Raw genomic sequence first — 22,694 nt, forward strand, 5'->3', positions numbered from 1 at the left:
ACCTTGACCACAATTTCTAGACCTTAGCATACTCAAAACTTAAAGGAGCTTATGCAGTTTTTTTATAGGCTGCACCATATCTCTGTGAACTTGGCAGGGAGTAGACATACCTTTATTCTCTCTTTAATAGCTGGAAAAGAAAAAGAGGTTAAAGAAATCTTTAAGTTCCTTTTCAGCTCTAAAATTCTATGATTCTAAAAATTCCCCAGCAAGTCAGTTCGATGGGTAGAGAGGCCTGGAGTCCACATCACCCACCTTCCTGCCTCACACTCTATCAGACCACCCCACACCCACCTCTTGAGTTAATGACCACAAATACCATGTGTGCCTGGGAGAAGGGTCCACTCTTACACAGTTGCACACGTAAAATAACAAGAAAGTGCTAACTGCTAGGTTGGGACCCTAGTAAGGGGCTTCACTCTGTCCTCCTGCTTCAGCCCCAGCATCTCCTAGCAAGAGGCTCCCAAACCACGGGAAATTACATCCCAGGTATTTGAGACCTTACCCAGGCCTGGGGCGAGAGAGAAGCCAGTCCCAGGAACAGAACACCACTTTGAGGTTGCAGTTAAATCCATCCATTAGGATACATCCACCCACCTAAGATGAGACAGCAATCAGGGCTGCTCATTCCTGCTCTTCTACAGACTTTACCCACTCTGTTCTACACACTAGCTTCATCCACAAATATTTATTACGCACCTACTACATGCCAGGCGCTGCTCTAGGTGCCAGTGGAACGAACAAATAAAAATCTCAGGTCACACGTAGTAGGGGAGATAGCCAATGTCAGGTGGTGGTGAGTGCCAGGGAGAAAAATAAAATAGGGAAAAGGTGGTAGATAATGCTGAGAGCAGGTAGTGGAAGGAAGGGGAAGAGTTTTAAAAAGGATGGCCTGGGAGGCCTTGACTGACAAGAAGGGAGGAGCCTTGAAGGAGGAGAGAGAGGGATCCATTCAGATTTCAGGGGGTGGAACAGGGGATGAAGAACAAGAGATGGCTGGGGAAAGGCAAGGTGTTGAAAATCCTATCGTGTCTTGTAGGCCAACACAAGGACTCTGAATGAGACGGGGAGCAAAGGAGTAACAAAGTCTGACTTACAGTTTACAGCATCTCTCTGGCTGCTGTGATGAAAATAGTCTGTCGGGAGACAAGGGAGGAAGCAGGAAGGTCAGTTAAAAGGCTGATGGTAGCTTAAACCAGGATGAAAGTGGTGAAGATGGTGAGAGTCAGGTTCTGGATACATTTAAGGCAAAGACAACAGGATCTATTGATTAAGCGGAGGTGGGATTGAAAGGGAGGAGTCAGGGATGATATTAGAGTTTTGGGGGCCTGAGCAACTGGAAGGATGAAATCACCATTAGCTGACTTTGGGAGGACAGGGGGTGGGGTGGGCCTTCATTCTGTTTTGGAAATGTTAAACTGAGAAGCCTTTTAGACATTAGGTGTGTTGAGCAGGCAGCAAAATATACAAGGCTGGAGTTGGAGAAACTGGGCTGAAATTATACATGTGGGAGCCACCAGCATATATAATAATACAAAATTGTATGTATTATCATACAGGATTTCTATGCATGATCACACACACTTTGTATGTTTACCGTCTGCGTCTCCCCCCAAAAAAACTATAAGCTCCATGTGGCTAAGGACCCTGTCTGTTCACAGCCAGCAACGTGCCTGGCACTCAGTAAATATTTACTGAGCAAATGGAGAAGTTGCCCAATTACTCCCTCAAGAATAGCCACAGCAGCCCACACAATGAGAAGCAGGCTCTCTTGCAACCACAGAGCCAAGCCCAGCCAGCCCAAAACAGGGCCCTGGGTCTGTCCACCCCGAGCTTGAGATTCCAGAACGTAAATGGATCTGCTTGGCACATCACAAATAGCTGGGTTTCAGCCCTGCCACATTCTCAAAGGGTGGAACTGGGCAAGACACCTGCCTGTTCTACCACCTCTGTTTCTCCCTGGGATGGGCAGGGGAGGGGCTGCCTCACCCACTTCATAGGCAGAGATATCGGATCTATCCTGGGTATATGCATGGGTTGGTGGGAGGCCCCCAAAGGAGTAATTCCCCACGTATCCTCTGGCGCATGCAAAGACCACCCAGCACCTGAAGGGGAGAACCCAGACCTACTGAGAATGTATTAAGAGTAATAGGTTAAAAAAAAAGTGACAACCACAAATCTTGATGAGATGAGAGTACCGCCTAATCCTTCTAGCTCTTGGAAGACTCCCTGACCGGTAGGCCTTGTGTCTCTGCTTCACCCATCAAGTGACTAGGAAGACAGAACTAAGGCCAAAGAGTGAGAAGAATGTGTAAGATTTCAGCTCATCAACTTTCCAGTGTAGAACAGCTGCCTTTGTGAAGATTATAAAAACAGTTCTAATGATCTGGTATAGCCCCCTCCCTTTCTGAGATATTGCAAGTGTGACCCAGAGAGGGTTAATGACTTGCCCAGCGTTACCCAGCTGCAGGCCTAGACCTAGAAGACAGGTTTTAGCTCTCTGTTGAGGGTTTCTTCCCACTACGGCAGTGGCGAAGGAAAGATAAGAGTTATGGTGGGAGGCAGGGGGAGTTTTAGGCATTAGTCTTACAACATGAAACTATGTCCTTGACAAAGGGTAAATTGCAGATATCACAGGAATGCCATGTGCATGCTGTGAAGTTAAGAAAGAGTCCGTCCCGGGCTTCCCTGGTGGCACAGTGGTTAAGAATCCGCCTTCCAATACAGGGGACATGGGTTCGAGCCCTGATCCAGGAAGATCCCACATGCCGTGGAGCAACTAGGCCTGAGCGCCACAACTACTAAGCCTGCACTCTAGAGTCTGTGAGACACAACTACTGAGCCTGCGTGCTGCAACTACTGAAGCCCGTGTGCCTAGAGCCTGTGCTCCGCAACAAGAGAAGCCACCGCAATGAGAAGCCTGTGCGCTGCAATGAAGAGTAGCCCCTGCTCGCTGCAACCAGAGAAAGCCCGCATGCAGCCACGAAGACCCAACACAGCCATAAATAAATAAATAAATAACATAAAAGGAAAACAAAAAGAAAGAGTCCGTCCCTTATACCAAACTTGTCATCCTCCAGAGTTCCCCTTGGCTTTGGACTGTATGAATAAAGCTATTCATAGTAGGACCCACAGAAGTGAAATAAAGATACACTAGCAGATTTTTTTTAAATGCAGATATATACCTCAGTAAAACATTTAGGTGAATATTATATTTATTTATTTAATTTATTTTTAATTTTTTTTTTTTTTTTTTTTTTTGGCTGCACCACATGGCTTGTGGAATCTTAGTTCCCTGACCAGGGACTGAACCCAGGCCACGGCAGTGAAAGAGCCAAGTCCCAATCACTGGACTGCCAGGGAATTCCCGTGTAAGCCTTTTAAAATCAACAAATATTGAGTGCTTCCTCTGTATAAGTCATTGTGCTAAGTGCCTAGTGTGTGTGTGTGTGTGTGTGTGTGTGTGTGTGTGTGTGTGTGTGTGTGTGTGTATGACTATATGACTGAGTGAGACAGAGAGACAGACATACACACAAGGTCTTCAAGGCTTGCAATGCAGTTGCTGATATGACTGTAACATCAAAGAAATGACTAATAATATGGAGTAGACAATTGTTAAGTAAGTGGTATAATGGGACTGCAGGAGTTCTCAGAAAGAGCAATCATGTTTGTTGGCGGGGGGGACTTGTCAGCCAAGATGCTTCCAGAAAGATAAGGGATTTGAGGTGGACCTTGAAGAGAAGAAAGGCTCTTGATAAGAAGGGGGAAAGGGCATGAGCAAACACAGGTGACATTAATGCCAAAGAAGAGAAAGAAATCACGCCTTAAAAGGTAGGACTGGACCAGACGTGAACAGCCTTGAAAGTTAAAGTTCCTGTAGGAGTGGGAGGGGTAGAAAGATTTCTGAACGTAGAACTTACAGGGTTCAGAACAGGTTAATTTAACAAATGCCTTCTGGGACACTACCGTGTGCAGGCACTGGATGAATAACTGAAGATGTACTTGCCTTTGGTGGGGAACTAACTTCAGTCTGGGAGATGAGTTGGCCTTGAGGTGACAAGGGGCAGGTTTGTAAGACATGCTGAAGGAAGAACCAGCAGGGCCCAGCGAATGACTCCTCCAGGACATGGAGACAAAGACAGCAGAGAGAATTCTTCAAAGTATAAATTTAGGCAGCTGGAAGAATGGAAGAGTAAAGGGAAGCTAGTTGAGGGGGAGAGATGCAGAGCTGGTTTTAGAACTGTTGAACCTGAGGTTAACTACATCTGTGTCCAGTGGGCATTTATATATATGAGTCTGGGGTTAGAGAGGCAATAGTGGAAGATACAGCGTAGGGGCCTTCCCAATGGACGAGTTGGGGAGCTGAGTAAGATTCCTCTGGGAGGGAGCATGATGAGAGAAACAAACGGAATGTCAGACTGAACCATGGGCGTCCCACACTAGGAGGTGATGGCGGGCGGGAGTGATCAGAGAAAAAAATAATGCCAAGGAGGGAAAAGTTGGGGGAGGTGTTGGAGTTTCAAATGGGAGAGGGTTGTCAACAATAAAAAATGCTACAAATCAACTATGTGGGCTGAGCACATAAATAATAAGTATTTGTTGAATAAGTGAATAAATGAAAGGAAGAAAGCCTTTGGATCTGAGAATCAACTTTCCTCAGTCAGAAGAATGGCCAGGGTTGCCCTCAGACAAGAGGACTTCAATGCTAAATTTTATGTCGTCCTCCCTATAAACACATGTTGCTTCTTGCACAAGTCATCCTGTCCACCACACAGACATCCTTCCCTGCTTCCCCCATGTTTCCCTTCATCTTCCGTCCCAGTTTCCGGAACTGAAGCAACACAGACCTTCGGTGTCAAAGGAGACAGGAAACTCCAACTAGAGTTTCTACTTCATTAACAACTCTGCCTGTGGCTCCTCTTACATAAAGGGATATGTGGCAATTGAGTGGAACAGGAGACTGCATTCTAGCCCCAGCTGTACTACTGATTAGCTGTGTGGCTGGGGACAAGCTGCTCAACCTCTCTGGATCTGGGCTTTTCATAGACACGAGGAGGTAGGTCTAGCTGGACTCTAGACAAGTTTCGAAGGTCATTTTCAGCTCTAAAGTCTGAGATTTTATCATTCTCAGAAGGCCCTCGCAACACCCTCAGAGAAGGAAGTGAAGCGAGTACAAGACCCGGGGAAACGACCGCCAGACCTCTTACCCAGGCGAAGCGCCAGGATAGGAGGAGTGTACCCAGAAAGTGAGAAGGAGCTGCCGGCCCTCGCGGATCACCAGGGAGCAGATCCCATTCCCAAGGCTGGGAAGGATCCCAACAACCCGAATGCGATTCCCACCCCGCACCCCACCTTTCCTAGACTCTAAGACGACCGGGAGGCTCTAAAAAGCCCTGCGGGAAAAATAAAGATTTCTTTCCCAGAGTCCTGCGCTGCTTTTGCAAGTCGGATTCCGGCAGACACGATCTGCAGCCCGATAATGACACAGTCTTTGGAAGGAGCGACTGTTCTCGTTTCGCTCGCTCCGAGTTCTGGGGCCGCCTGGCCGCCTGCGCCGTGCCCCGACGGGCGGGCGTCCGACCCCCGGCACCGCTGACGGGCTTGCGGCGCCCCCGCCCGGGGCTCTCCTCCCCGCCGCCTGCCCAGCTGCGGTCTGCAAACATTTCCTGCCCCCGCCCCCACCCCCACCCGGAGCTTCCCAGTTGGAGCGAGTTGGGCTTGCAGCCGGGTCAGCGCTCGCGGTTGCCCCAACTCGGCTCCCCCGGCCCGCGGGGCTGGGCAGGGGGACCCCGTCTGGCTCCGGAGCAGCCATCGGGGAAACCCAGGCGCCAGGAGCCGTGGGAGGTCGCTCGGGAAGCCCAAGTCTCGGGCAAGAAGGAGGACAACTGGCGGGTCGCCGACGACCCTGCTCCTTTCCCTGTCGTTACCTGCTCGCTTGCGGGGGTGTCCTGGGGCGGTCGGCCTCTCCCGGCGCTGTCTCCCCACGCAGTTGCCCATGCTGGCTCCTCAGCCGGGCCCCATGCACCGGAGGCGGCGGGCTGGTCGGCTGCTCCGCGCTCCTGCCCCGGACGGCGGCGTCCCGGGTCAACGGCTCCTGCCGCCCGGCATCCGGCACTCCCCGATCTCCCCCGGGGGCGTGCTCTACCCCTGCACCGGCTTCGCCACAAACTTTGCGGGCGAGGGGAGAGAGGGAGGTGGCCGACTACACAGCACAGTCCCAGGTGGCCGGGCCAGGGGGGCCCGCGACGGTGCCCGGCCGGAGACCAGCTCCGCTGGAGGGGCGGAGAGAGGGGGCGGGCACCGCCGCAGCTACTCCCGGTTCGCTCGGGGCTCCAAGCTGGGGCCGGCCCCCCGGAGCCTGTCACTCACCTGCCTAACCCCGCCCCAGCCCGGCCCCGCTCCCTGCCATCAGCTCTTGGTGCCCGCACCGGCGGCACCGCCCCACCCAGGTGCGCATGTGACCGACGACACCGCCCCCTTGGGCCGGCCTTGTTTTCTCATTGGTTTCCCCCAGGGTGCGTACCGCCCCTCAACCCCACCCAGCCAGGTGCCCGCCCCACCGCCCGTCTCCCAGGGAGCTGGGCTGGGAATTATTCGCCCTCAAAGGCCCCCGGCTGCGTGCCCATCAGCCGCCCTCCCTCCCTGAGCCACCGCCCCGACTCCAGGCCCCGCCCCTTGGGGAGGGACCGTCCCATCCCTCCCTGGAACTGCCGGGCCTGGAGCCGGCAGGCACGTAATCCAGAGAGCGCCCCGCCCCCTCAGCTTTCGCCAGGCAATTGGCTCAGGAGGCGCGTGCGCGGAGAGGCCCGTCCCGTGCCAACTCCCACTTCCCCTCCCACGGTTTCCAGTTCGCGTCATGGCCGCCGCTCTGGAGGCGGTGGCGCCTATGGGCGCCCTGTGGGGCCTCGTGCAAGACTTCGTCATGGGTCAGCAGGAGGGCCCCGCTGACCAAGTGGCTGCAGGTACGGCCGACGGCGCCGCACGGCCTCCGCTTGGGGGCCTCCAGGAGGGAGCGGCCTCAGTACAGGCGCCGGGCGGGAAGGGAGTGAGGGACAGCGGTGACTTTGAGAGATTGGTCCGGGGCTGGTTGTGAGCACCGCGTGCTTAAGAGCCATAACAAATTGCGAGTCGCTTGCAGTCTTCCTTAAAGCGCCCTTACGCCCCTTGTCTCGGTTTATAGCCATCCTGTGCGCCTGCCGGGGTTAGGAGATTAATTACCATTTCACAGATAAGGAAACAGGCCCAGCGAGGACAAGAGACTCTCAGATCAGGCCGGTGGAGGAGCTGGGACTCGGACCCAGGTCCTGCAGTCAGAATCACGGGCTCTCGCCGTAAAAGCACGTTGTTTCTAGGAAGTTGACGTGACAAGAAGCATCTTCAGCGGCATCAGCTCCAGTCGCGTGGCATGCTGGGAGTGGCCGGGCGGCCGGATATCTGACTGGCTGTAGTTGGAGAGAGGAGGAGAGAAACCAGTCTAGGGGGAGTTTGAGAAGTTCTGCGTATCTTCCTTAAGGCTTTCCCTCCGTTTCTTGGTAAAGTTCTTGATTAATTTGCTTTGAGACTTTTTAACGTGGAGTTTGTTTTTATCTTTTCCCCAGAACTCCACTTTCCTGCTTTTGATCAGTTTAGGGATCTCTTAGTTCTGACAGCTTATCTAAGATTTGAATAAAACAAATTACAAATTTCCTTTGGAATTCTGAGACTTCACTCTTTTAGAAAAAATAATCTGAAAAGTTATTGAATGTTAGGAGGCCTTCAGACCTTGTCTTTAAGTAATAGAATACAAAATAATCTTGTCAGTACAGATGATTTTTGTCTCTATTTTTGGAAATTTTGCGTGTTTGGGGAGAAGTAAAGGATATATTTCTCTTCAAAGTTGAACATATTCACTAATAGAATATGTGAGAAATGAATAATGTGAATCTGCCAGAAGTGTAATACTTTGATCCTTAGCAATATTTAAATTTAATTCAATCCTTCCACCATTATTGAACACGATGCAAAGTAATAGGGATATAAATACAAATTACGCTAGATCTGTGCCTGCCAGGAACTTATAATGTAGTGGGAGAGACTGCCATGCAAATGGATAGTACACCATGAAAAGGACTGTAAGAGTTATGTGCAGGGTGACATGGAAGCATCAAGGAGCAAATAAATGCCTGATGTAGCCTTTCCACTGAGTTAACTTCGTACAGCTTTGTGCAGTATAGTGTGTCGTCAGTGCTTATGATTAACAACTACAGTGTATTATCAATGTCATTTTTCCCAATGTTATGAACATTTTCAAACATACAGCAAAGTCAAAGTAATTTTTTCATAAGAAAAACACACATACACCCACCACCTAGATTCTGCCATTAACATTTTAATATAATTTGCTTTATCATGTATCTATCTGTCGTTTAAATTGCAGGTAGCAGTACACTTCCCTCTAACTGCTTTGGTATGCATATCATTAACTAGGGTTTGTTTATAGTTTATTTTGGTGTAAAATTTGTATTCAATGAAGTGTACAAATCTTAAGCATACATTGACTGATTTTGAAAAATGCTTACACCTACCCACTATCAAGACAAAGAACATTACTATAAAAAGTGTTATTTGTAACTATTTTTTCACATTTATACATTATGAACACAGTAATTTAGGGTTCTTCAAATTCAGAACACACTTGAGAAGTCAGCATGAATAAAGACCGCCAAGTTCTTATAAATATTTTTGTAGAATTTATATTTTTTGTGCCTGAAAAAAAAAATAGCCTAAACTGTTGTCTAGTTTAAATTTAGCTCAGCTAAGACTGTAACACTAGCTCTGTTGTAATTTAGCTCTCCTGATTAGGAAAAGAGGTTGATAATAACTGATAGCTAACAGAGGGGTAATAACAGATAAGGCTGAAAAGGTTTGGTGGGGTTGGATGATGCCTAACCTTGGATTCTAAACAGAGGGATTTAAATGACCTATTGTAGGTAATTGGGATCAATGTAGATCCTTGAGCAAGGGAGTCATATAGTGAAGGTGAATTTGAGAAGGATTAAATCGGTATTCTCAATCTTAGATCACAGCCTTAGTTAGGGTTGTTGAAGGCTGACAGAGTTTTGAAGCATCCCCAGAATAAGATGTGCTTTCTAATCCTCCAGCCTAAGTCGAGCTTTGTTAGTGCCGAAGGGACCAGCTTTCTATTCAGCCACTCATAGCAGCAGCCTCTCCTACAAATTTTAACTGCAGAAGGAACGTCTTGTGATCACAAAGGCAGCTAGCACCAACTTTGTTTTGCACCTGGGCTCCTGATGAGAGTAGGTGTCAGATGTAAAGGTGCAAATGATGGAAGAGAAATGACCTGACAGCCTAAGAGTTAAAGGCTACTCAGCCAGGCATTCAATGGATACCACTCCCCTCCTGGATCTTTAGTTCCCGGCAGGCAGCCACGTTGATTTGCTGTTCCCCTGAGTGCTTTGCTTCCCAGATCCCTCCACTGGCTCCATCTAATTAAAGTTAGGCCTGGGATTAAAGGCCCAGCTTGAGTGCTCACTGCCTGCCCCCAAGTGTCTCCTCATTACTCCAGCCAGACATCATCTCACAGTTCAGAATCTTTGTGGTACTTATTTCTCAACCACTCATACTTATTCGGAGACTGTTTAGTAGCTACTTCTGTACACATCTCCACATCCTACCTGCCTGTTTCTACCACCATAGTCTCCTGGAGACTAGCATAAGTAGGTGGTATAAATGAATGGAATAAAAGATGCTGAAGGAAGAGTCTGGAATGTGAGGGCTAATTAGTTATAGGGCTTGGAGGAGAGGGAGGACTCTAAGATGACCTCAAGCTTTTGAGCCTGAAGATGAGCAAAAGAAAAGTATTATGTCCAAAAATTGGGAAGGGAGCTGATTTTGAACATGTTGGATTTGTAGGTGATGGATATAAATTTTCTTCCTCTTGGTTATTTGGATTTGCCTTCATTTCAGTCTTTATTGTATTTTCTTACATTTGTAATTCCATGAGGAGACCACTATTCTTGAAACCATAAAACTGTTAAAGAAAAGTAAAATATAGTTCTGAGAAATGTCTGTGGCATTCTCAGCAGAAAGGGCATTTTGAGAGCTTGAATGGAACTGAGTCCTGATTGGGATTTTTCTCTCTCCTGTTCCTTCACATCCTCCCTCCTCTCCCCTTCCCCCTTGGTTGCTACTCCAGATTCTCAAGAGGCTGCAACTCCATCAGACAGAGGTCTGATTGTGCATTCTATGTCAGTGCTCATATAAATACTCCTTTGACGACTCCTCAGTGCCCCACACGAACTGGTGCCCTGCTGAGGAAAGAGTGGGTATTTAGCAGGTGCTAGTAGGTCCATTTTTAGAGAACAAATCTTGGACACATTGGAAAAACTTAGACCAACCTATATAGGGAAAGGAACTTATATTTATTTTTCTTATGCCAGTGAGACTAACCCTAGGAAAATTAACTTTTTATTAGCTTCTTTCATCCCTAGAGTCCAAGTGCATAATTAACAGTACTTCCAGGTATTTTTCATTTGGAAGAACTTTTATTGTTAAGAGAACGAATCACTTGAAGTTAGTGATGGATGGTCCCATACACCCAAGAATTTTACTCCTTTCCTATGTTACCTCAGGCTCTGTTTATATCACTGTGGTAACACTGAACTTGTTGTTCTTTGATTGTTTTAAATGTCTTTCTGCCCCAACAGACTGGGCTCCTTAAAAGCTCCCTGTCTATATTTCTCTCTCCAGTCCTAACACAGTAATTGATTTATAATAGGTATTCAATAAATGTTGAATGGATAAATGAAACCAAACATACATGACAGTTTTTTTAAAGAATGATTCAAGGAACATGTAAGAGGGAGTAATTCTGTTTTGGGAATCAAGGAGGGCTTCACAGAAGAGTTGCCATTTGAGCTGGGTCTTGAGGAGTTGAAGTTCCTCAGACTGACAAGGGCAGGAAAGAGTCATTCCAAACCAAGTGAATGTGTTTCCAGGCTTAAGGATATGGAAGAGCTTGACATGTTGAGATTTCATGCGACTGAATGATAGCAGTTATGATCAAAGATGAGGCTGGAGGGGATTGAGGGCTAAATCGTGAATGACATTAAGCCAAGGAGTCAGGTCTTAGGCAGTGAGGGGCAAAGGGAGATTGGTGAGCAGGGAAGTAATTGTGCATTTTAGATAGATTAGGGATGGGTCAGAAGGATTTTTTTTTAAATTGAGATAAAATGCACCACTGTAACCATTTTAAGTGTACAAATAAGTGGCTTTTAGTATATTCACAATGTTTTACAACTACCACCACTATCTAAAAATTACAGAACATTTTCATTACACTAAAAAGTTGAAGGCTATTTTGACAGCTGTCCCTGTATAGTCTGGTTATAAGGGATGAAAAGGAAAAGATGAAAATTTGAAAGACATTTCTAAGACAGGCTCAACAGAACTAGAATAAGATGTTAGATTTAGTCACCTTTGTGAAAACATCTTCAAAATACTGATTCTAGTTCTTTGCCACCTTATTTGCCATTTTCCTTACTCTTATTTACTGTTGCAATAGCTTTATTATTTCTTCATTTTTTCCTAATTTTGTATGACTTTTGTACTTCACTTTTATTTTTGTGCTGCATTAATTCAAGATGGACTCTTTGTGAAAGTATGAAGACTAAAGGGCTTTGCCAGGAGAATTCACCCATATACTGGGATTCAAGAAATCACATGCAAATGGATGTTTCTTTGTAATTGTAAAACAGCCAGTTTCATAATGATGTATACTGAATGCTGAAGAACTATTTTTCATTTATAAAATTTGAGGCAACCTATAGGAGTGAGATTGACTAGTAGAGAGTGTGAGGGAAACTTTTTCTGGTGGTGGAAATATTCTATATCTTGATTGGGGTATTGGTTACTCTGGGTATACTTTTGCTAAAACTGATCAAAGTATACATTCACTGTGCATTCCACTGTATGTAAATTATACCTCAATTTTTTTTGTAATGAAAAAATTAGAGGTGACTGAGTGAGGCCTAATAGTCAGGTACTTTGTCTTAACAGCACTTGAGGTACTTCCAAAGAGAGTCCCTAGCCCAGCATCCACAGAGGACTTTGATGGTGTTGCTGAAGAAGGATGGTTCAGTTCAGTTCAGTTAACAGTTGTCAGTCCCCTATGGCTTCCTATGTGCTAACACCCTTGTGGCCGCTACTGAAATTATTTTTTAGATGGGTTTTTCAGCAGTTTCCTGGGTTCTGTCCAGGAGGTTCCAGAAAAGTACCCTTTTCCACCCTCCCAAATGGTGCAACTTTGTAACCCAGAAATGGGTATCTCTCTTAAGTACTGATGTTAAGGAATTGGGTGTAGAACAACTGTCAGTGCCTTGGTTTGTCCTTTTAGTCTAGCTGCTGCCCCTTCCCCCACCCCACAGCTTGCGCATTTTTCCCCTTGGCTCTTTCTCAGGAGCAGGGGCAGCACTGGGCCTTCCACATCCTGGCACGAGTAAGGCTAAGAGTGCCTGATGTCTAAATTGGTGCCAGTCACGAGCTATGAATCCCAACTAGAGCACTCCCTTCCTCAGTCAGATTGGACTTCTTACTCTAGTACCAGATTGCGCCTCAGCTCAGTTCACAGCTATTGTTCAGAGACCACAGACGTGGGACTGGAAGTTTAGGAGTTTTCTCAAGCCTGTTTTTCACCTAGCCAAAGTCTGGTGTTGGTGAGAGCTGACTAATTAGGTCTTGCATTTAGAAGTAGGTGGGTTGGGGACCCAGAACAGGCTGTGAAAGTAATTCCCTGATTGCCACACCTTATTGAGCTAAAACTCCTCTACGTTAATCAAACGCTTAGGAAGATCACTAACCTTTTGCTCTTCGTTTCTCCTTTGAAAACTTATCCCAAGATGATTCTGTTAGATCTATGTGAATTACCATTGTACTGTTAAAATTGCATTTTCAAAAATAAGTAATACACTCACATGGTGCAACATTCAAAAGGTGCAGAAGGATCCACAGTGAGAAGTCTCCCTTCCATCCCAAGATGGCATGCAGACTGTGACAAATGAATTTACTATATTACTAGTGTATGATATATCCTTGCTAAAGGGGGTGGGGCGAAAATCTGATCTAAGTGACTTTGGAGAACAATATTTTGTCTGGAGACTATAAGGCTAAAGACAAAACTGTGCATAAATACTGTACTCTGCTTATAAATTTGTTTCTCACAGAAGCTGACAATTCTGAAAGTTTATTAGCTACACTAGTGTTGAAAAGAATAATAAATGGTATAATAGATAATGGGAACCAGGTTTCTCACTGTCAGAAATAAATTACAGATAAGCAAGGGGGAAGGCTAGAATGAACCCTGTGGCACTAGATTAGAGAGGAGACTAATATGATCTTATGTTTAGTTTAATATATATGGGTAGATACAGACATAATGATAATGTGTGTATACATGGGTTAGAATACGTACATATATTTCCCAGCTCTCTCTGCTGAGGAGGGCCTAGAAGCCGTGACACCCCAATAGCAATGAGCACAGTTACACCCAGATCTTGGTGTGTTTTTTTTTTTTTTTGCGGTACGCGGGCCTCTCACTGTTGTGGCCTCTCCCGTTGTGGAGCACAGGCTCCGGACGCGCAGGCTCAGCGGCCATGGCTCACGGGCCTAGCCACTCCGTGGCATGTGGGATCTTCCCGGACCGGGGCATGAACCCGTGTCCCCTGCATCGGCAGGCGGACTCTCAACCACTGCGCCACCAGGGAAGCCCCAGGTCTTGGTTTTTAATACCATTCTCCAATAAAAGGAACCAGGGCTTCTTGGAGAAAAGGCTGATTCAAGGGTTGGAGCAGGGAAGTTACAAGATGAGCCTGTAGTATTTTGTAGTGCCAGAAAGTAAGAAAGCACTTAAAAAAATAAAAGGATGGGGCATGTCAAAGGGACACTGGTGCCAACCCCATGGCCAAAGATAGAAAATTTGAGCAACAAAATAACCTAGTATTGGATTATAACCCATGGCATAAAGTAAATACACATGAGCTTATGCTGATGTAAACAACTGAATAAATGAAGAAAAGAGAAGAGATGAATCTTCCTTAGAATAACTCCAAGTAACATAGATAGATAAATACTCTCCTTCTAGGAAATGAAGCTTAATCTCCCCTTTCCCCTTGACTTTGGACTGGACTTAGTGACTCCCTTCCAAAGGAAAGAGTGTGGGAAAAGAAAAAGTAGTAACAGTATGTATGGTGCAGAGACCTGTTGACACTACCTTAACCTAGTGATAAAAGTTAAAATCACCAGTGATAAGTCATGTTGATTGACTGTACCTATGATATAATGTGATGAGAAAGGCACTTCACCTCTATGCTATTCTTTCTCCAAATCCATAACCCCAGGCTAAACATGAGGAAAACATCAAAGAAACCCATATCAAGGGACATTCTATAAAGTACTTCTTTAAAATACCAAGGTCATGAAAAGCAAGGAAGACTGAGAAACTTTCACAGACTAGAGGAGACTAAGGATTCATGATGGCTAGTTGCAATGTGGTGTCCTTAATTGGATCCTGAAACAGGAAAATTACATTAGTGGAAAAACTGGTAAAATCTGAATAAAGTCTAGAGTTTAATTAAAAGTAATATACAAATGCTAATTTCTCTTAGTTTCGACAGATGTACTATGTAAGATGGTAACATTCAGGGAAACTGGGTGACGGGTATACAGGACCTCTGTACTGTCTTTACAACCTTTTTTTAAATCTAAAATTATTCCAAAGTGTAAAACTTTTGTTTAAGTCTACCTCTCAATCCCCAGCTACCCGTCTCCCTCCCTATAGACAACCAGTGTTACTAATTCCTTTCATCTTCTAGAGATATAAATAAATACAAATAGAAATAATTCTCCCTCCGTTTAAAAACAATGCTATGCACATACTATATACTATTTATGTACACTCTATTTATGTTCTGCTTTTAAATCTTGTCCCACTATCAGTATAACTATACAGGTTCCTCAGTCTTTTTTCAATTTTTTTCCTAAGTAGTTACAGAGAATTCCATTATGGATGTACTATAACTTATTTAACTTGTTTCTTTTTTTTGAATTTTATTTATTTATTGTTTATACAGTAGGCTCTTATTAGTTATCTGTTTTATACATATTAGTGTATACATGTCAATCCCAATATCCCAATTCATCCCACCACCACCACCCCGCCAGTTTCCCCCCTTGTTGTCCATAGGTTTGTTCTCTACATCTGTGTCTCTATTTCTGCCTTTCAGACTGGTTCATCTGTACCATTTTTCTAGATTCCACATATATGCATCAATATATGACATTTGTTTTTCTCTTTCTGACTTCACTCTGTAGTCTCTAGGTCCATCCACCTCTCTACAGATGACCCAATTTCGTTCCTTTCTATGGCTGAGAAATATTCCATTGTATATATGTACCACATCTTCTTTATCCATTCATCTGTCGATGGACACTTAGGTTGCTTCCATGTCCCGGCCATTTGTTGTTTGCAGTCATTTGCTATTATAAATCATTCTGAAATGAAAAAACTTGTACATGCATTATTTTGCACTTTTACAAGTATATAGGATAAATTCTGAGAAGATTCCCTGGGTTAAAGCCTACGTACATTTGTAATTTTAAAAGTATATTTAAATTGCCTTCCATAGGGACGTCTCTGGTGGTCCAGTGGTTAAGACTCCGTGCTTCCACTGCAGGGGTTGCAGGTTTGATCCCTGGTCAGGCAGTTAAAATCCTCCATGCCCCACAGGTGAGGCAAAAAAAAGGGGGGGAGGGTGCTCCATAAAAGGGCTGTACCAATTTTTACTCCACCTACGGTGTTTAAGAGTGCCTTAATTCCACGCACCATCACCAGACATAAGCGTGATACAAAATGTTTGATCTTTGCCAATCTAGTATGTTAAAAACCAACGTTTTGGGGAGTTGAATTTGCATTCCTGTTAATATGGTTGAGCATCTTTTTAAATTGGTTGTTGGTCTTTTTTCTCAATGACTTGTGGAAGTGCTTTTTATATTGGTAAAATAGCCCTTTGTTATAAGAATTGCAAATATTTTTTCCCAGTTTGTCTTATGATGTTTGTTTTTGCCTTGCAGAAAATCCAATTTTTTTTTAAGGTAGCTGATTTTAACCAATCTTTTCTTTTATGGCTAAATATAACTATGTTATACTTAGAAATGTTCTCTTGTGTTTTTTTCTTTAATCCATTTGAAATGTACTTTGGTGAAAGATTCAGAGCCATTGGTTTTTTTGTTTGTTTCAGATATTTACCCAATCATGCCAACACCATTATTGAATAGTCTGTTTTTCATTAATTAAAATATGATTTTTAAAATCATATTCTCATGTATTTGTGTTTCTTTATGGATTTTCTATTCTATTTCTGTACCATTGATTTCTTTGAATATGAACTCATACTACACTGTTTTGGGTTTTTTGTTTGTTTGTTTGTTTGTTTATTTTGCTGTACGCGGGCCTCTCACTGTTGTGGCCTCTCCCGTTGCGGGGCACAGGCTCCGGATGCGCAGGCGCAGCGGCCACGGCTCACGGGCCCAGCCGCTCCGCGGCATGTGGGATCTTCCCGGACCGGGGCACGAACCCGTGTCCCCTGCATCGGCAGGCGGACTCTCAACCACTGTGCCACCAGGGAAGCCCCTACACTGGTTATTTTTTGGTTTTTACTTTTATTATGGAAAACATAAATTATATTCAAAACTATACAGTATTTTAATTACTGTGACTTTATAACAATCTTTTACTATCTGGAAGAACTGCCTTCCCTCCCTGCCTCATATATATATATATATATATATATATATATATATATATTTTTTTTTTTTTTTTTTTTTGGCTGCGTTCGGTCTTTGTTGCTGCGTGCAGGCTTTCTCTAGTTGCGGCGAGCAGGGGCTACTCTTCGTTACAGTGTGTGGGCTTCTCATTGCAGTGGCTTCTCTTGTTGAGGAGCACAGGCTCTAGGCGTGTGGGCTACAGTAGTTGCAGCACGTGGGCTGAGTAGTTGTGGCACGCAGGCCATAGAGCGCATGGGCTTCAATAGTTTGGGCGCATGGGCTCAGTAGTTGTGGCTCTCAGGCTCTAGAGTACAGGCTCAGTAGTTGTGGCGCACGGGTTCAGTTGCTCCACGGCATGTGGGATCTTCCTGGAGCAGGGATTGAACTTGTGTCCCCTGCATTGGCAGGCAGATTCTTAACCACTGAGCCACCAGAGAAGTCCCCAGATATTCACATTTTTTGTTAAGTTTATATCTAGGTATTTTTCTCTCTCTTTCTCTCTTTTTAAATTTTTATTTGTTGCTATTATAAATAGGCTCTTTTTTCCTTTATATAATTTTTCAGGCTATTGTATGTATGTATGTGAAAGTTCTTAATTTCATATTAATTTTGTACCTAGCCACCCTAATGAATTATTTTGTTTGTAGTATTTTTTTCATTTATTTCTCTTGGATTTTCTAGATAAACAGGCTACCTGCAAATGATATATTGACTTTCTTTTCAATTTTTATACTTGGAGCTGCATATTTGAAGTGTTACAGAAATGCCTCTCATGTAGGAGAGGCTCTTGGCACACATGGCAGGCCCGATGGTGTAAGCCCTAGGGTAGTCAAAAACATTGGTAATTAGAGCCATTGAACCCTGGGATGGAGTTTTATATTTGTTTTTTCAAGTTTCTTTTTCTTCTTTCCTTTAGATGTGAAATCTGGAAGCTATACGGTGTTACAAGTGGTGGAAGCCCTTGGGTAAGAGCCTCTGCTCTAGAATACCCGTCTCCAGCCCTGACGCTGCACTCTGAAAAAGTTATTTTGTCCTAAATTTCTCGTACTGTAGCCCAACACCCTCCTCCCCCTCCCATATCAGTACCTCAGGCTAAGCCAGTGTTTCTCCTGAAAAATGATTCTTGCTACCTGACTGAGGCCCCTAAGGAAGTGTTGGGAACACCGCCTGTGGGTCACATTAGCTCCTGGGTCAGCCCACTGGTTTAGGCTGAGATGGGTGGTTGAAAGCCATCTGTTAATTAATTAGAGCTGGGATTCCTCTTCTGCTTCTTTAGACCCACCCTCCCTGATAGGATTCTAGTCAGCCTACATCTGACTCAGACCTGCTGTGAGCCCAGCCTGGGGAGTGGTCAAGAGGCTGACCTTGCACCAGGTTTCCCACTATAGGAAAAGGCTTGGAAAAACAGCTGGAAGACCAGTGTTACCACCAGATATTCCAAGCTCCAGAGGAACTATATGCTTGTAGTCTAATGTATGCTTTCCTTGTATTTCGTACTTGGTAGACCATTTAAATTGACAAGTCTTAGTAGCGAAGGTTGTTAACTGTCTTGGCTAGCATGTCTTCTAAAACAGAAAAAAACAAAATTGGGGAGAGAGTGGGGGGGTAGGTCACTATTATGCATTTTTCCCACATAAGAGACCTTTTGGCCTTTCTCATGTTGTTGTGGACTTGGTCCATTTTTTAAAAAAATAACAGCTTTATCGAGATACAATTTATCTATCATAAAGTTCACCATTTTAAAGTGTGTATTCACAGATTTGTACAACCCTTATCACAGTCAATTTTAAGACATTTTCATCATCCCAAAGAGAAACCCCACGCCCATTAGCAATCTCTCCCCATTCCTTTCTCTTCCTAGCCCCTGGCAACCACTAATCTACTCTGTCTCTGTGGATTTGCCTATGCTAAAAATTTCATATAAATGGAATTATACAGTAATATGTAACCTTTGTGATTGGCTTCTTTCACTTAGCATGTTTTCAAAGTTCATCCCTGTTGTAGCATGTATCAGTACTTCATTTCTTGCTGAACAATATTCTGTTATATGGATATACCACATTTTGTTTAACCATTCATCAGTTGAGGGATATCTGAGTTGTTTCCACATTTTGGCTATTCTGAATAATGCTGCTATGAGCATTTGTGTGCCTTGGTCCATTTTTAAATGCACAGTTTTCTACTTCTACCTTTCTGTAAGTTCCTATCCTAAGGATCCTGTCAAGAGTGAGCTGCTTTTTGCCCCATTACCCCTAGCTACAGATACTCTTAACCTTGAGGTTTCATTCACGGATCCTGGCCAGTTCTCCCTCAGAAGTCTTCTACCTCCTGCATTTACTTAGATTCCTTCTGGTATGTCTAAATGTAATCCGTGATTTGTTTTGAAGATAAATCACCTCCTTGTTGCTTCAGCCTAGGTCCTCCCATATCAATAATCCTAAATAGTTAAAACCTTTACTCTGACCATCTTACTTTGTAAACTTCCAATTATAAAGACCTTAATGGTTTTCCAGTTATAAAGACGATATGGTCCCTAAGACTATAGTGGTTGCTTTAACAGTGATATATTTATTCTCCCCGTTTTGGTAGAAGCTGCAGCTGTCAGTCACCTCTTGAGCCCTGTGGTTAGCCGCTAAGCTCTGTTTCAGAGGAATATCACAGTTGTATGAGAAAGAGTAAGCCCCATGCCCAGTCAGGGCCTGGAGGTGGACACTTCTGTTGGCTGTGGTGTCACATATGCCTCTAATGATGCCAGGTCAGTCTGGGGATTTGCCTTAGTGTTGTCTGTAATGCTGAGCACCTCCAGAATACCTTTCCGGGCTGGCTTCCATGCCCAGGGGGTGAGTGTGACTAACTGCGAAATATTTACTTCAGAAGTTTGAACTGGGTAATGTCAGGCTGTCTCTATCTTACTTTACCCCAGGTCCTCTCTAGAGAATCCAGAACCCCGAACTCGGGCACGAGGAATCCAGCTCTTGTCACAGGTGCTATTGCAGTGTCACTCCTTGCTCCTGGAGAAGGAAGGTACTGGCATCGCTAGTAGGAGTGCAGAGCCGAGGCCTTGCTTGTCTATTTAAGCCAACTTTACAGGGAGGGAGGGAGGACATAAGGTATCTATGAACTCCTAATTTAGGGTCTTCATTCCTCACTGGTATATGTGGCAGAGAAGATAAGAATTGAGACACAAGACACATGGATTTCAAATGTAGCCTTAGACAGTTTTTTTTTCAGTATATCTTCCCTTCTTTGTAAAATGGACAAAGTAGTGTTTCATAGATGGAGTGGAAAAGTAATGAAATATCAAAGTGTTTTGAAGTCCTGAGGAAAAAAACCAACAACTTACTTATCTTCTATAAAGCTTTATTAGCATCTAGCCAGGCCCATTTATTTACCTATTGTGTATGCAGCTTTTATGTTACAGTGGCCCAGTTGAGTAGTTTTGACATACTATGTCCTACAAGCCTAAAATATTTACTGTCTGGCCCTTTGAGAAAATTTGCCAACCCAAGTTCTGTAGAAAGGCAGTTCTCGGCTTGAGAATGGGTTTGATTGTGACCTAGTGAGAATGGATAATAAAAGATGTTCACCTATTTTCCTGACAGATCAAGGAAGCCACCCTCAAATGGGAGGGCTTGGGACATATCTCTCGGTGAAGGAGAAAATTTGTAGTGAAGCCCAAGCAGGAACAGCCTTTATAAACTTTGGGAAGGAGCAAAGCCGGTGGGCCCTCCTCCAGCCTGTGTAAACTAACAGCTGAATTTCTGGTCTGTGCAGTGGTACACTTGATCCTATTCTATGAGAACCGGCTGAAGGACCATCATCTTGTGATCCCGTCTGTCCTGCAGGGTTTGAGGGCACTTGTGAGTTCTTTTTTGTATCACATAATGTTTGCAGGAACCTATTTCCAGTGAATTCTCTCCTTCCCCTTAGAGGGTGAGACTTCAAGTGCTTCAAAGCAGATGCCCACATGTGGGACTAAACTAGTCTCAGCCAGCTCCACTTCTGTTTTTAGTTTTTAGAGTAAAAGTATCCTTTGGGGACTGGAATTCAAAGCCAAACTGGAAGGAGCTGCAGAGACCTAATCAACTTGAGAAAAGGGACCATGTTTCTCACTGTTAGCACTTCTTCCCAAACCTGGATGTTGTGATTCCCACTGTAGCTAAATAGCCCTGTTTTAGGCTTGTGTCCTGAAGGCTGTGCTAGAATTCCCAGAATTCCCTCTGTGCTCACACTTCTCTTCTCCCCCAGAGCCTGTGTGTGGCCCTGCCCCCAGGGCTGGCTGTCTCCGTGCTTAAAGCCATCTTCCAGGAGGTCCACGTACAGGTGAGTGATAACTGTCACCTTGGTATTCTCCTCTGTCTCCCAGCCATTGACATAACTAGAATTAGATGGCAAAAAAAGTTGCCTTCTAAGTTCTGAACTCTTTCAGGTCTTTGACCATGTTCACATGCTATCCCTTGCTACTGTATAAGGAGAGCAAGGCATGCCATTATGTCTGACCTGTGTCCTCTTACACTTAAAGTAAGGCATACAGCAGACAGGTTTTGGTTATCGGTTCCACTGCTGGACTGCTGGGCAATAGCCGTATCCTTTCTCTACATTTCCTCTGAGGTTCATCTTATACTGGTGTAAAGAGCACTGTCCACTTAAGAGATTGTGAAGCAGGAAGTAGTTTTGTCAGCTGTGGTATTCTTTGGGCACTTTCTTTACTTACTTCCTGTCTCTCCTACCAAGTCCCTGCCACAGGTGGACCGACACACAGTCTACAGTATCATCACCAACTTCATGCGAACCCGGGAAGAAGGTAAGAGGCAGGGCTCTCTGGAAAATCTGAAAAGTGAGCACATCTTTTTTTTCCCCCCATTACTAGGACTCATTTTAGCCCAGGGGTGATATAGAAGAGCCAGTACTTTGAGAGGATGATAAAGGGAAACTGGGAGCCACTCACCTCCCAGGAAAGTAAAGAAAGGGTGGAGTTTGAGCTGATGTTCTAAATTCTTACCTCTGTAACAGTTATGTATTGTTGCACATCTTCTCTTCACTGAGAACTCTCTTGGAATAGGAAATCAGAAAGGGCCTGCTCTGGGAGGCAGGAAAGGCAGTGATAGCAGAGGGAGAACACCCCCCCCCAGAAGAAAGCCCAGCTTTCTATCCCATGGGACAGTAATGATCTTGTTCTCTCCTCCGCAGAGCTGAAGGGCCTAGGAGCTGATTTCACCTTTGGCTTCATCCAGGTGATGGATGGGGAAAAGGATCCCCGTAATCTTCTGGTGGCCTTCCGCATCGTCCATGACCTCATCTCCAGAGACTATAGCCTGGGTACACCCTTGTAGCCTTAAATTAGCTGGTTGGGGCTTGTCAGATGAGAGGCTTACAAGTCCTCATTCTTTCTCTGTTGCCTTAGGACCCTTTGTGGAGGAGTTGTTTGAAGTGACATCCTGTTACTTCCCTATTGATTTTACCCCTGTAAGTAGTACCTTTCATTCATTCACTCATTCAAATATTTGTTGAGTGTCTGTTATGTGCCAGGCCCAGTTCTAGGCCCTGAGGGTGCAGCGGTGAACAAAAGAAACAATCCCTGCCCTCAAGAACTTAACGTTTTAGTAAACTGGGAAGTGGAAAAACATTTGCCATGGGAGGAAGGGTTCAATTTGGCAGGTATATGGGAGACTCCTCGACAATGTATATAGTGCTTAGAACTACAGGATTGTACAACATGATTCATGTCCTTGAAAGTTGAAACATTTAAGTAACAGGAAGAGATTGTGGATCAAAACAAGTGGTGTTATAATTTTTCAAAGAAGACAGAGTTTAGTGTGAGCTAGAGTAGGCAGGAATTGACTTCACAGATAAGATAGTATTTCAGTTGGTTTCTG

At 44.6% G+C, this 22,694-nt stretch overlaps 2 protein-coding genes across 13 annotated transcripts in view; one reads left to right on the plus strand and one right to left on the minus strand.

Annotated features, from left to right (window-relative positions):
* The window catches only part of UBTD1 (ubiquitin domain containing 1), a 52,179-nt gene extending 45,427 nt beyond the window's left edge, over nt 1-6,752 (minus strand). Inside the window, exons 1-4 of one of the 8 annotated variants that reach the window (XM_067024921.1) lie at nt 5,928-6,274; nt 4,007-4,176; nt 1,098-1,136; nt 111-130 (exon numbers count right to left, since the gene is read on the minus strand). Coding sequence is in view for 1 of the 8 variants with exons in the window: in XM_059054797.2 (XP_058910780.1) it covers nt 5,928-5,997 (70 nt within the window). In the remaining 7 variants the exon portion in view is untranslated. Of the gene's footprint in view, nt 1-110; nt 131-1,097; nt 1,137-4,006; nt 4,177-5,927 lie in introns of all 8 variants that reach the window. The other 7 variants (XM_067024923.1, XM_067024924.1, XM_067024918.1 and 4 more) reach the window with 7 other exon arrangements.
* A 26-nt stretch (nt 6,753-6,778) lies between these two features.
* MMS19 (MMS19 homolog, cytosolic iron-sulfur assembly component) overlaps nt 6,779-22,694 on the plus strand; it is a 32,519-nt gene continuing 16,603 nt past the window's right edge. For 2 of the 5 annotated variants that reach the window (XM_067024911.1, XM_059054691.2), the window contains exons 1-7: nt 19,408-19,573; nt 19,742-19,842; nt 20,593-20,678; nt 21,067-21,141; nt 21,553-21,622; nt 22,009-22,137; nt 22,223-22,284. In XM_067024911.1, coding sequence (XP_066881012.1) covers nt 19,503-19,573; nt 19,742-19,842; nt 20,593-20,678; nt 21,067-21,141; nt 21,553-21,622; nt 22,009-22,137; nt 22,223-22,284 — 594 coding nt within the window. In that variant the 5' untranslated portion in view covers nt 19,408-19,502. Of the gene's footprint in view, nt 6,963-17,734; nt 17,784-19,407; nt 19,574-19,741; nt 19,843-20,592; nt 20,679-21,066; nt 21,142-21,552; nt 21,623-22,008; nt 22,138-22,222; nt 22,285-22,694 lie in introns of those variants that run through there. The other 3 variants (XM_059054689.2, XM_059054690.2, XM_067024912.1) reach the window with 3 other exon arrangements.

This window comes from Kogia breviceps, chromosome 2 (assembly GCF_026419965.1).
Source record: "Kogia breviceps isolate mKogBre1 chromosome 2, mKogBre1 haplotype 1, whole genome shotgun sequence".
In the NCBI taxonomy this organism is placed as follows: domain Eukaryota; kingdom Metazoa; phylum Chordata; class Mammalia; order Artiodactyla; family Physeteridae; genus Kogia; species Kogia breviceps.